The sequence below is a fragment of the Mirounga angustirostris genome, unplaced genomic scaffold (assembly GCF_029215605.1).
Source record: "Mirounga angustirostris isolate CCGP_5_RB_7025 unplaced genomic scaffold, mMirAng1.0.hap1 SCAF_16, whole genome shotgun sequence".
Classification (NCBI taxonomy): domain Eukaryota; kingdom Metazoa; phylum Chordata; class Mammalia; order Carnivora; family Phocidae; genus Mirounga; species Mirounga angustirostris.
In genome coordinates this window covers 47,563,219-47,577,158 of record NW_026991724.1, presented here as the reverse complement: position 1 = coordinate 47,577,158, position 13,940 = coordinate 47,563,219, and the positions used below count along the sequence as shown (strand labels likewise).

Below are 13,940 nucleotides of genomic sequence, written 5' to 3'. Positions count from 1 at the left end.
GTTTGGCTGATTTTTCCAGACCAAAATGGCTAGGTGTTTGTGCTCTGCTTGAGAGTCGTGGGGATGAGGATCTCAGAACACCCCTTCCTGTCCTCTGAGCTTGCTCAACCCAAGGCTGGGCTCCCAGTCTCTCCCTGTGGCAGGGTCTGCAGACAGAGATGGGACTTCCAAGCAGTTAATACTTGTGCCATCTTGGCGAGGAAGCAATTGATGAAGTCCCAGGGAAAGCTGGGGTGGAAGGAGGCCTGGGGTTCAAGAACACTGAGTGATGAGGTCGTTTAGGCACTCCAAGCTCTGGAAGACCATGATGTGGCCACCACTCCATGATGTGGCCCGGGCAGCCAGTCTCAGAGCCTGAGGATGGGGCAGAAGCAGGAGAGGCAGGTGGGAACACACGGGGTCAGAAAAAGGAGGGTTCCCTCATGTAGAAAGGGGTGGGGGCGGGGAGAGAGCGGAGAGGTGAGACATGGAAGGAGGTGCTGAGGTATCAGGTGGGGAATGGTGAGGTCAGTCAGGAAGTTAGAGGTGAGGTGCGTGAAGTGATCATTGCGGTGTCTCCAACACCTGCCCTGTGGGGTAATCTTCACTCCACTTCAGCTTTAGTCTCTCTACCGCAGTATCCCCTGATCCTTGGTGCCTTCTCCCCACATCCTAAACTCTCTGCTCCCCATTCTCCATTGTCCTACCCCCCAGTCTCATAATTTTTGTCCCCAAGTTCTCAAAGATCTCCAGCCCCTCCTAGATGGAAGATCAGAAGGTGGCTGACCTTGCCCTAGAGGTTGTTGATGATCTGGAAGTTGTCTTGGAGGAACCAGGTGATCAACACCAGATGCTTCTCCTTATAGTCAGAGCAGCTACTGAAGAGCACGGAGCAGATGGTGTTGCACAAAGAGTGACTCAGCACTAAAGTGGAGTCAAAGGGTTGGCCTATGGGTGGGAGATAAAGAAGGTGGGACAGTGGTTGCCCCACCAGTCAGGAAGCCCAGTGTAGAACACAACAGAGTTTGTGCAACCACAAAACTGGTTCACACAACATAGGACTAATCTACAGAAATATACTTACTGGTTCACACAACATAGGACTAATCTACAGAAATATACTTGGCAGCACAGAACATGCACATGGCTATGCAAGATATAGCCTAACAAAAGCTCCTAAGTATGTCGTAGCTCAGCAGGCCCCCAGAGAACACCTAAGAACACATGGCAGCCAAACACACAGCAAACATGACAACTGTATTGTGGTACACAACAAAGCCCGATACTAAGAGTAATCACAGGGAAGCTCAGAACACTTCGCAAGACCCAGTGGCACAGTACAAAATACACAGCTGAATAATAACAGCATGCAGCTAGAATATTCTGGAACACAGTGCAAAACAAGATGATGAATGGCAATGCAATGACATCAAAATTTCAAGCAACAACAAAACATCATTTAACTAAAACCTGCAGTCACCTGATACATTTGTCTACCCACAAGTTATGAAGGCTCAAAGATCAAGGAATAGAGCTGTAAATCTCTTTATCTAATTTTCTTCTTTAAAGTGAGGCTGGGGGGGGGCGCCTGGGTGGCTCAGTTGGTTGGGCGACTGCCTTCGGCTCAGGTCATGATCCTGGAGTCCCGGAATCGAGTCCCGCATCGGGCTACCTGCTCGGCAGGGAGTCTGCTTCTCCCTCTCCCACTCCCCCCTCTTGTGCTCTCTCTCTCTCTCTCAAATAAATAAATAAAATCTTTAAAAAAAAAAATGAGGCTAGGGGTGCCTGGCTGGCTCAGTCGGAAGAACATGCGGCTACTGATCTCGGAGTCGTAAATTTGAGCCCCACATTGGATGTGGAATCTACTTTAAAAATAAAATAAAATAAAATGAGGTTAAAGTAGTATCTACCTCGGGGTGCCCGGGTGGCTCCGTCTTTAAGCATCTGTCTTAGGCTCAGGTCATGATCCCAGGGTCCTGGGATCGAGCCCCACATCGGGCTCCCTCCTCAGCGGGAAGCCTGCTTCTCCCTCTCCCGCTCCCCCCGGCTTGTGTTCCCTCGCTCACTGTCTCTCTCTCTCTCTGTCAAATAAATAAATCTTTTTTAAAAAGGTAGTATCGGGCACCTGGGTGGCTCAGTCGTTAAGCGTCTGCCTTCCGCTCAGGTCATGATCCCAGGGTCCTGGGATCGGGTCCCACATCGGGCTCCCTGCTCGGTGGGAAGCCTGCTTCTCCCTCTCCCACTCCCCCTGCTTGTGTTCCTGCTCTCGCTATCTCTCTCTCTCTGTCAAATAAATAAATAAAATATTTAAAATAAATAAATAAATAAATAAATAAGGTAGTGTCTACCTCATACATTACGGTAAGGATTCATTTTATAAATGTAAAACATTAAGGATAATTCATAATACACAGTAGTGCTATTTCCTAGTTGTAAATCTGGTTTTCCAAGTGTTTGCTCTAGGTTTATATTATGTATCTTAAACATATCACAGTCTACCTTCAAGTAATATGTACCACCTCACCCATGGTTTAAGAACCTCAGGATAGCATTGTGCAATTTTCTTTCTCCTGGTCTTTGTGCTATTGTCAAGAGTTGTGCATGTATTAGAAATCCTACCATGTATCATCATTATTTTTGCCTTTAACACCCAAATACTTTTTAAAGAGTTTTTAAAAAATAAGAAGAAGTCAGGGCATCTGGGTGGCTTAGTCCGTTGAGTGTCCAACTCTTGATCTCAGCTCAGGTCTTGATCTCAGGGTTGTGAGCTGGGAGATGTAGGATCAGGAGACCCAGGGGTTGTCCCTCTCTTCCTCATGGCCCCTGGGATCCTGTGTGATAGGCACTGTGAGTGAGAAATTGGCAGTCCTCAGAATAGTACATTGTGACTATTTTTTAGATAACAGACAAAATCCTGGAAACATTTACCCTTAGATCCAATCAGTCTTAGAACCATGAAACTTAGAATCATAGACTCCTCAATCCTGTAGAATGTAAGCTCCATGAAAGCAGGGATTTTGTCTATTTTTTGGACTGTGAATTTCCACACAAAGCATCAGTGGCAGAGGTGGGCAGAGATCCACATCTCTAAAACATACCCATTGTACCTTCACGCTGTCTCATCTCTTTTTTTTTTAAAGATTTTATTTATTTATTTGACAGAGAGAGACACAGCAAGAGAGGGAACACAAGCAGGGGGAGTGGGAGAGGGAGAAGCAGGCTTCCGCTGAGCAGGGAACGCCATGCGGGGCTCAATCCCAGGACCCCGGGATCACGACCTGAGCTGAAGGCAGACGCTTAACGACTGAGCCAGCCAGGCGCCCCACACTGTCATCTCCTATCTGAGACCAGAACTCCCCTCCTGAGTTCACGTACTCTCCCCCTGCTATCCTGACTGTCAGCTTGGAGAAACGGGGAGAAGAGCAGGTGCCCACATTCTCCTCCTTCATCCCTGGCTTCCCCACCACCTCCTTCAGGGATTTCAACAGATTCTCCACATGCACACCCAGGATATTTCTTACAAAGTGCTTGGCTGCAGGACTGATGAGCTATGGCCCAAGGGTACTGAGGAGGAAGCCTGAGAACCACACAGCAGTGACCAGGTCCTGTATGTTCTTGAATCACTACTGTCAGCTGCTCCCAGGTCTTATCAGGGCATCTTGCATCAAGCCCAAAGGAGATGATGGGGAGGAAGGTCTTCGGTGCCTCCTACTGAGTCATTGTTCCTGGCCATGCTGGGCATATTAGCTTGCTAGGGCTGTGAGAACGAAGTACAGCACCCGAGTGGCATAAACATCAGAAATCCATCGGCACCCCTCAAGCACTGTGTTGTTGGAGTCTGCCTGTTTTCTTCCTTCTTAGCTTCTCCTTTCCCCAAATTCTCCTGTTACTTATTTCTCTCTCCATCACATCCCATTCAGCTGCCACATCAAGGTAATTAGGCTGTGTTGTCTCCTCCATTTGCATCCATACATGTGGGAATCCCAACTCCACTCCCTCAAATAAATAAATAAATAATTTTTAAAAAGACACATGACTGTTCACAGTAACCTCAAGCTAATAGCACATTTTAGATCATCTGCAGCTAAGATTTTTGCCCCATAATCTGCCTATAGATTTGGCTCACTCCTAAAAAAAAAAAAATACTAGTTACTCTTTTAAAAAAACAATTTCAAATACAGTAAAACTTCCTTTTTACAGTGAGGTTTTACAAATGTATAGATTCTTATTACCACCACTGCAGACAGGATACTGAACAATTTCAAGAGCCCAAAGGATTATCTTATGCTATATTTTGTTTTCATATCCTTACCCTACCTCTACCTCCTGATAACCATGGATGTGTTCTCTGTATCAATATTTTTGCCTCTTTCCAGAATTTCATATAAATGGAATAATACTGTATATAACCTTTTGAGACTGGGTTCTTCCACCTAGCACAATGCCTTTGCAATTCATCCAAATTCTGTGTATCGACAGTTGTTAGTTTTATTGCTGAGTAATATTGTTGCATGAATGTGACACAGTGTGTTCATCCATTTAACTCTGAAAAACATTTGGGTTGTTTCTAGTTTGTGGAGATTATCAATAAAGTTTCCATAGGTATTCATGTACAGGTTTTGTGTGAACATGAATTTTCATTTCTTGAGAATAAATACCTGGAAATGGGACTTTGGGTCATCTGATTAAATTATATTTAGCTTTTAAGGAAACTGCCAAATCTTTCTCTCGAGTAACTGTACTATTTTGTATTTCCATCAGCAATATATAAGAATTCCAGTTGCTCCAAATCTTTGCCAATGCTAGGTATCACTAGTACTTTTTATTTTAGTCATTCTAATAGGTGTGTGGGTTATCTCATTAGGTTTTAATTTGCATTTCCCTAATGACTATGATGTTGAGCATTGATTCATGAGCTTGTTTGTCATTCACATATTTTTTTTAGTGAAGTGCATGTCCAAAAATTTAGCCCATTTTTAAATTGGGTTGTTTGTTTTCTTATGTTGAGGTTTGAAAGTTCTTTACATACTCCGTATATAAGTCCTTTGTTTTATATATGAGTGGTGCTTACCTGAATCTACAGGTGTGATAAAACTGCATTGAAACACACACACACACACACACACACACACACACGTAAAACTTGTAAAATCTGAACAAATTCTGTAGATTGTACCAACATCAATTTCCTGGCTTTTGATATTGTACTTACAGTTATGCAAAATGTTACCATAGGGGGGAACTGGAGGAAGAATACACAGAACTTCTTTGTACTTTTTATTTTTACAACTTCTTGTGAATCTATATCAAAATAAAAAGAAGAGGAAGTGTAGCCATGTTGACAAGAGATATTGAATCCATACTCTTCATAACAACTTAAAAGTTTTTTCCATTAATTTCTGCATTGATATTTGTTGTCTCCTTCCTTACACTATCTTTGAATTTTCTTTTTCTTTTTTTTAAGATTTTATTTATTTATTTGACACAGAGAGAGGGAGAGGGAGAAGCAGGCTCCCCGCCCAGCAGGAAACCCAAGGCAGGGCTCAATTCCACGACCCTGGGATCACGACCTGAGCTGAAGGCTTAATCAACTGAGCCACCCAAGCACTCCTATCTTTGATTTTCTATGTTGTTCTTTTTCTAACTTTTTCTTTAAAGATTTTATTTATTTATTTGACAGAGAGAGCGAGAGAGCACAAGCAGGGGGAGCAGGAGAAGGAGAGGGAGAAGCAGGCTTCCCACTAAGCAGGGAGCCTGATGTGGGGCTCAATCCCAGGACCCTGGGATCATGACCTGAGCCGAAGGCAGACGCTTAACCATCTGAACCACCCAGGAGGCCGTTTTCTAACTTTTAAAGATGGACACTTAATTTTTACATTAATTTTTAGATTTCCTTCCTCTCCAATATGAAAATGTAAGGCTACAAACTTATCTCTAAACAGAGCTTTTTCTGAATCCCAAGGGAACAAATCAGAAAGTGTGTTTCTTCACTCTTTACCCTTCTTTAAAACTGTTTTAGCTCTTCCTTTGCCTTCCTATAAATTTTCAAATAAATGTCTAAATCCATACCAAAAAAATCTTGCTGTCATTTCTATAATAATTGTGTTAAACCAATTTGGGGGAAGTTGGCATCTTTACTGTACTGATCTTCCAATCTATGAACATAGTATGTCTATTTATTTAAAAAATATTTTATTTCGGAGCGCCTGGGTGGCTCAGTCAGTTAAGCATCTACCTTCGGCTCAGGTCCTGATCCCAGGGTCCTGGGATCAAGTCCCACATAGGGCTCCCTGCTCAGTGGGGAGTCTGCTTCTTCCTCTCCCTCTGCCCCTTCCCCCTACTTGTGCTCATTCTTTCTCTCTCTCTCTCTCAAATAAATAAAATCTTTAAAAATATTTTTTATTTCTGGGGCACCTGGGTGGCTCAGTCGTTAAGCATCTGCCTTCAGCTTAGGTCATGATCCCAGGGTCCTGGGATCGAGCCCCCACATTGGGCTCCCTGCTAGGCAGGAAGCCTGCTTCTCCCTCTCTCACTTCCCCTGCTTGTGCTGCCTCTCTTGCTGTGTCTCTCTCTGTCAAATAAATAAATAAAATCTTTAAAAAATATATATATTTTTTATTTCTTTCATCAGTATTTTGTAATTTTTACCATACAGGCTCGGTACACGTGTTGTCAGATTTATACTTAAGTATTTTGTTTTTTTCAGTGACTAAAGTGTTATTGTGTTTTTAATTTTGGTTTTCTAAAATATATAGAAAAACAACAACAGAAAAAGACTTTTGTATGTTTAGTGACCTTACTAAACTCATTAATAATAAAGAGGATTTTTTTGTTCTTGCTGTAGATTCCTTGGGAATCAGTTAAGCTTTGACACCTGTAAAATGGACATGAACACCGTTCCCTGGCACATAGGTTTGTGAGCATTAAGTGATGTAAGTGACGCTTTTAGCACAGAACTGATGCATAATTTGATACAATAAATAATTAAGCGTTATTATTATTATTATTATTATTATTAACAGTAGAGTGTAAGGTTCTCCCTCTTACCCCACCTCTTAAGGATCTATCTGCAGCAAAGTCAACAGACAAAAGGCCTTTCCTTTCCTCTTCCTCTCCTATTCACCTTGTGCCTTCATTCCCCCTAAGTCACCTCCCCCCTACTAGCCCCGCCCTTCCCTTAACCCCACCCGATTCAGTAGCCCCACCCCTGATTCCTCCCTCCACCTTGTTCTTCCCCTTAGCCCTGCGCTCCCACAGCCCTTGGTCAGCGGCGCTGGAAGCTCATGGTGTAATTTCGTGGGATGGTAGCAAACCCCACGAGCTTGGGGGACACGTCGATATCTTGGGGCAGCTGCGGGGACTTGAAGCAGAAGTTCTGCAAGATGGTGGTGAGGAAGAGAAAGAGCTCCATTCTAGCCAGGCCTTCTCCAAAACAGTACCGCTTTCCTGAAGACACAGAACCGGAGGGCTGGAGGTGAGGCCTGCTCCCTTGCCCCTCTACCCACCCCCAGAAGCTTTCTCCCAGGGAGGAGGGGCTGGAATAGCGTGGCCTCAGAGACTTCCAGAGATGTCTCTAATCCTCTCTGAGCATCAGGTTCCCTTGTGCATGGGATGGGGATGAGCTAGCTGTAGCAATGGGAAATTTAGATGCCCCTTCCCTCCAAGTACACACTCAGATATGGCTGCTGGGCCCTCACCTCCAACTGAGGAATCTAAAGAATTTAAATGACTTTGGACAAGTGTCTGACTCACTAAGGACTTTGATTTTCCCCATCTCTGAAACAGGTGTGATCATCCTTATCCTTCTGCTTAAGCTCAAGTCGTTCTGGGGGTTGCAGCTGAGGGGTTCCAAGGTAGATCATGAGAGGGACTTCCAAGCTGGAGAAAGACACCAGGCTACACCTTAGAGAAGAGAGCTGGGATGAAGGAGCCCCTGTTGGTGGGAGTGGTGGCTTGGCAGCAGACAGTGGTCTCTTACCAATGGAGAAGGGCACAAAAGCATCACTCTTCTTAAACTGCCCATTCTCATCCAGGAAGTGCTGGGGGTGGAAGTCTCGGGGGTTGGAGAAGAACTTGGGGTCTCTCAGCACGGAGCCCAGCATAGGGAACACTTCAGTGCCCTGGTGAGGAGGAGAAGGGGTATTTGATAAGGTGGAGTGGGGGTAGAGTATGCTGAAAAGGCATGGAGCTTGGAGGGACGATTGGGATGCCCTAGGTGATGAGAAATGGGAGGTGTGGGAGGAGTGTGGGTCCTCTTAGGGAGGAGCTTTGGGAGACAGGAGATTCAGGTCTCTGAGACAGGAAGCTATGCAGACATGGGGTTTACGTCTCCTGAGAAGGGAAGTTTGAAGAACACAGGTTCTGTGTCTCTTAGGACAGAAGGTGTAGGGGATGTGCAGTTCATGTCTCCCAAGGCAGGAGGTTGAGAGGACATGGGGGTTCATGCTTCCAGAGGCAGGAAGTTTGAAAAACATTGGGTTTATGTCTCCTAGGCGGGATGTTTTGGGAGACACGAGCCTCGTGTCCTTGAGGGAGGAGGTCTAGAAATGAAGTTCATGTCTTTTGAGAGAAGACGTTTGGGGACATGGGGTTCATAATCCCTGCAGCAAGAGCTCTGGGGAGATACTGGATTCAAGAATCTCTGAGTGGGAAGGTTGAAGGGTCATGGTGGTTGGGGAAGTGTTTGATTGAGGTAGTGGGACAGAGGCTGGGAAGCTTCTAAGGGGAATGGGGTGCTGGGTCACAGGGAGCAGGTTGGAGGTCCCCTTAGGTGGGGCAGGAAAGTACCTTGGGGAGGAGGAACTCTCGAAACTTGGTGTCCTTGGTGACTCTGCGGGCCAGGCCCATGGGGATCATGTCTCCAAATCTTTGGATCTCATGGATCACCGCCTCTGTGTAGGGCATCTTGGCCCGGTCCTCAAACTTGGGCTGACGGTTCTTGCCAATCACCCGGTCAATCTCTTCATGGACCTTGGCTGTGGGAGGAGGGGAAAGTGTTTAGGTATCTAGGGGTCTCAGGGTGGAGATGATAGTCCAAATATGTACATCCATGTGTGATATGGACGTAGATCATTCAAAACAGACCTTGACCATAAGCATTGTTGGTGCAGTGTCCTATTCACCTGGTCTCAACACAGGAGCTGTGACTCAGCACAGGAGCTATTTACCCATCCGTTCAGATATTTCAGGATTTTAACAGCCAGTGAAACTCAGCTGGTGCTTATCAGCAGAATATCACCTAGCGTCTGGATAACAGGGTATGTCTGAGGTTCCAGACATCTGGGAAATGTGGGGACATTGCAGTGGGCTCAGAGGAAGTGTGAGGGTCTGTGGCCACCACTTCACTGCCCCGCCCCCACAGTCTTACCCTCCACCTCTGGGTGCTTCATGAGCAGCAGGAAGCCGTACCGCAGGGTTGTGCTGACCGTCTCAGTGCCCGCAAAGAAGAGGTTCAGTGTGGTCAGCACCAGGTTCTTCATGTAGAACTCCGTGTTGGGGTTGTTCTGCTCCTGAAGGGAGAGAGGCCTTCAGGCCAGGCCCACTCCCTTCAGGGCTCTCAGAGCCCTTCTGGGGTCTTTCCATTTGGACCCACCTCTCTTAGGTCCAGACCAGAGGTGGGAAGAGAGACCCTAGTTCTGCCAGGGTTTTGTTCAGGCTGCTGGCTCTGCCCAAAATGTCCTTCCCACACTCTTTACCTGGCTGCCTACCTGTCCTTTACTCATCAGCCCTGGTGTCACTTTTTTAAGGTAGGAATATTTAGGAGAGGGATACAGAGAGCGAGTGCATGGTATGGAAGTGTTGCTTTATGGTTCGCACACAGGTCCTGCCCATGGACAAGTGCTGGTGGATGGAGCAGCCACGGTTATTATTCTTGAGATTGTGAGGATGTTATGAGGGGGATGATTTGAAGGGGCCTCTGCTCGCCCCATCCCAGCCTGGTTTCCCTCTGCCTGGCTTTGCAGCTGTCCACCCTGGCTGCTGAGCTGTACCTCCTGCATGCGAATGAGGAAGGAGTCGATGAAGTTCCTCGGGGAGTTGGGGTCCAGGGTGCGTTGATTCTGCTCCACCTTCTTGGCTATGAAGTCCTCCAGACCCTGCAGCTCCTTAAATGCCTGTTGCTGTGGCCCTGGCAGGTGCTTCATCACTGAGTAAAACATCTCATAGAGCTGAGGATGGGGAGAGAAGAAAGGGAAGGATAGTTGTTCACTGGCAGGTCCTGCTGGGAGCAGGACCTTTCTCAGGGCAAGGAAGGCAGTGGGTTAAAGGCACCTCTGCAGGTGTTTAGGATTTATATGGGGCTGGATGGGAGGAGATAGCTGAGTTTCAGTGTGTGTGAAGTGTGTGAGTGTGAAGGCCTCCGTCCCAGAATGTAGGTGAGATGGGTTGGGACACATAGCCAGGTTTCAGGTATTGGGGTGAGGCTGGATTGCAGAACACATCTGGGTGTTCGGATATTCAGATGTGGTTGAATTGGGAGACTCATGTTCAGGTGTTGACCTATTTTTTCTGACTGATATGGTGGATCACCTGTTTAGATCTCTAGGTATGGAGTAGGCTCAGTTGGAGACAACTATCCAGATATTTCAGGGATATAGAATGGTGGCTTCTGATTAGGGGTTGAGGTGTGAAAGTGGGACAGGTATGCAAGTGTTGAGGTGGGGGAGATACCTGTTCATGTGTTTCAGATGTTCACAGGGGCTGATGGGGGGCACTTCTGTAAATGAGTCAGCTGGGTTGGGGGACACTATTTGGGTGTTTGGGGAAACATCTATCCAGGTATTTACATGTGTAGGGGTCTTCTTGGTTGGGTCACCTGTCCAGATGTTCAGGTGTTTCAGTGGGCTCTATAGGGGCACTTATCTAGGTGGTTTGGGACACGTGTGTAATTACCAAATGACTTTGGCAGGCTGGATTTTATAGCGCCAGGTGTTCAGATATTCAGGAGGTGGGCTGAGGTGGTCACTTGTTCAGGTGTTAAGGTATTAAGAGATGGACTATCGTAATAGGGACCAGTAGGTAAGCTGGGATGGGAACACATCCCCAGGTGGCATGGCTGGGCCAATAACATGTACCTTGCCTGCAGGCTCTGTTCATTGTTTGTTTGGTTTGGTTTTTGGTTTTTTGGTGGGGGGGAGCATCTGTTGAGATATCCAGGTGTCCTTGGAAAGTGGGTGTTCTGGTGTAACCTTTCCATTGTCACAAGAGTGGTTTTGATGGAACCTGGTCTGGAGGAGGATGGCAGTTCAGGGCACCTGTCTCCATGTGGGAAAGCAATTGGTGGGTTGTGGTAAGGGTGTTGTAGAGCCAGACTGGACGGGTTACCTGCCCCATAGAGGTAGCTGTGAACTGGAAGCTTCCCAGCATCATACGCAACAGTGACAGGAACTCTTTGTCCTCATAGTCAAAGCGGTCCCCAAAGACAATGGAGCTGATGACATTGGACACTGTTCGGCTCAGGAAGAAGGTGGGATCGATGAAGGCACCTGGGAAATGGGATGGGGTGGGGAAGACACAGGGATTTGGGGGAGCGTCAACTGGGCGGTCTGATGCCAGCCTGAGTATTGGAGGAGGGCACTGGAGTGAGGAGCCAAACTTCCAGCACAAGATCCCAGAGTCTGGAGCCCAGATGCCTTCCCCCAAGCCAGTCCCCTTCCCGGTGGAGAAAGTGCCCGTCCGTGTGGGTGGACCCTTCCTTCTTGCTCACTCCCAACCCGCCCCCCCCCCCCCCCGCCGCCACTCACCGCGTGTGCCCTGGAGGGCCTCGATGAGGAAGCCCGCCTCCTCCTGGATGCGCTCCTCAATGCCGCGCTTGCCCACTCCAAAGTCCCGCAGCGTGGTGATGGAGAAGCGCCGGAGCTGCTTGGCCCGCTCCCCGTTGCTGAATGCCAAGCCTGGGGAGGGAGCGTAGGGGTGTGGTGAGTCAGGGAGGGGTGGGGACAGAGGTGGGCAAAGGTGAGTGGATAGCAGGAGTGGGAGGATGGGTTGGGGGGTGAGGGAGACAGGGAGAAATACAACTCAGGGTCAGAGAAATACTGAAAGAGATCAAGACGGGGTTGGAAGAAAACAATCAGGAGACAGGCAAGTCAGATGCCCAGAGAAACCGAGATACGGAGACATGTAAGCAGAGAGAAAGAGGGAGGGGAGGGAGGAGGAGTCTGACCTCTGTGGAGAACTGGGAAGTGGCAATAAAAATCACAAGGATCCTAACGCTGAGCTGGAGAAAGAGGAAAATACGGAGAGACAACAGAGAGGATCTGGAGAGAGAAGATGTTTCCAGAGATAGAGCCATGGGGTATGAAGCAGAAACAAGGTGAGATTCTCACACAGAGGAGGAAAAGGCAGACAGAGGGAGGCAGAAGCACGGGGAAGCTCAGAAGCTGAGAAGGAGTAAGAGGCAAGGACACAGGGATGGAAGACCGGGCCTCCAAGGCAGAAATCCCAAAGAACTCCTCCCAGACCCAGAGAAAGAAGAGGCATCCATGAGAGAGAACAGAGAGGTGGGCCGAGAAGCAGGGGTTCAGACACCCTGAGTCAAGCTAGAGAAGACCAAGGAGAGGCCACAATAACCAGGGATAAGGACAGAGGGAAGCAGGGGTAGAACTCGGCCACAGCCTTGGGTGAGTGAGTCAGGAGAAGAGCAGTGGGGAAACTGAGGCCATCAAGTCTGCCTGACCACACGCCCCCACCCGGAGCTCCTCACCATAGCCTTTGAAGAGCCAGTTGAAGAGGGCCTGCTCGCCTCGGCCGCTGAACTCCTCAGCCTGGTCCACCAGAGCCTCCTTCACCGCCTCGTGTCCACACAGCACCACGATGCGCCGGGGCCCCAGGTGGACCGTGAAGACTGGGCCATATCGCTCGCTGATCTGATGCAGGTGAATGCTTAGAGGCTGCGGCCCGCACTGGGAACTGGGCCTGTGCCCAGCCCTCACCTACTGCATGCACTTCCCCAGGTTCTGATACTGAAGGGCCTGGACATCCCAAAATCTGCTCTTTCTTATGTAGGACCCTGCTGGCCAACCTGCAAATTTCCACTTTCTTAAGACTCTGGCCCAACCTTGCCCATCCCCTGCCACCAAGTCCCAGCTCATTTAGGCAGGCTCCCAGCCCCACCCCCATTCCACCCATCCCCTGTCCTGACACCTTCATGAGAGAGTTGTACATCTGCTGTGTATTCAGCTGCAGGTAGTTTCCAATGAAGGGCAATGGGGTGGGTCCCGGAGGAAGCTTCCCCGAGAGTTTCTTCTGCCTCCAGACAGACATCAAGACCATTGTGGTCAGGCAGGTGAGCAAAGCCACCAGAAGCAACCCTGAGGCCAGCATGGTGGCACTGGGAGAGACGGTCAGATGATGCTGACTGGGGTTGTTTGCCTTTATATGACCTGGGAGAGAAAGGCAGAGTTAGGTGCTGATTATATAATTGTACCATTTCAGTTTCCAGTTACACCACCCCCACCCTGGGCTCACTGCTGAGCTTGGCACACAGCCAATGAGGCAGGAGGAGGGAACCCCAGGAGGATTAACAAGGAGTAAGTCCCAAGACAGAGTGTGTTGCCCCTCAGGAGGGACCACCCCAGGGCTGTAGAATTGATTGAAGCAGTAGACAAATTCCAGAACTGAAGAGTTTAGACTACTTGTATGTGGAGCCTCTTGAGCTTTGGATTTTCGGTCTCAGAGTGAGAAGGGACCCTAACATTGTAGATTTTGAGGTCTCCAGAGAAAAGAATCCAGAGATCTGGGTGTTGGAATGGGGAGCGCCCAGATGGCTCAGTCAGTTAAGCTTCTGACTCTTGATTTTGGCTCAGTTCGTGATCTCAGTGTTGTGAGATAAGCCCAGCATCAGGCTCTGGGCTGGGCAGGGAGCCTTCTTAAGATTCTATCTCTCCCTCTCCTTCCTCTCCACCCTCCTCTCCTTCTGCCCCTCCCCCTTCCTCTGCCTTCTGTCCCCCCCTCCTTCCTGCCAG

The 13,940-nt window shown here is 48.2% G+C and overlaps 1 protein-coding gene across 1 annotated transcript; it reads right to left on the bottom strand.

Annotated features, from left to right (window-relative positions):
- Positions 1–5,749: 5,749 nt before the first annotated feature.
- Positions 5,750–13,345, bottom strand: LOC123842222 (cytochrome P450 2A13). Its single transcript, XM_064580454.1, has 9 exons — positions 13,120–13,345; positions 12,680–12,842; positions 11,721–11,870; positions 11,302–11,462; positions 9,969–10,145; positions 9,347–9,488; positions 8,767–8,954; positions 7,958–8,099; positions 5,750–7,425 (listed from the first exon to the last, which is right to left on the bottom strand). Exons 1-9 carry the CDS (start codon positions 13,297–13,299, stop codon positions 7,244–7,246), a joined length of 1,485 nt encoding a protein of 494 aa, XP_064436524.1. The 5' UTR covers positions 13,300–13,345; the 3' UTR covers positions 5,750–7,243.
- Positions 13,346–13,940: the final 595 nt, after the last annotated feature.

Bases quoted from the DNA above. Each gene is read 5' to 3' on its own strand.
- LOC123842222 (XM_064580454.1), bottom strand. From the start codon at position 13,299: ATGCTGGCCTCAGGGTTGCTTCTGGTGGCTTTGCTCACCTGCCTGACC. The intron at 11,871-12,679 runs GTGAGGAGCTCC...CTCCCTCCCCAG, and splicing joins CTGGCTCTTCAAAGGCTATG to GCTTGGCATTCAGCAACGGG. The intron at 8,100-8,766 runs GTACTTTCCTGC...CCTCCTCACCAG, and splicing joins GAGAGTTCCTCCTCCCCAAG to GGCACTGAAGTGTTCCCTAT.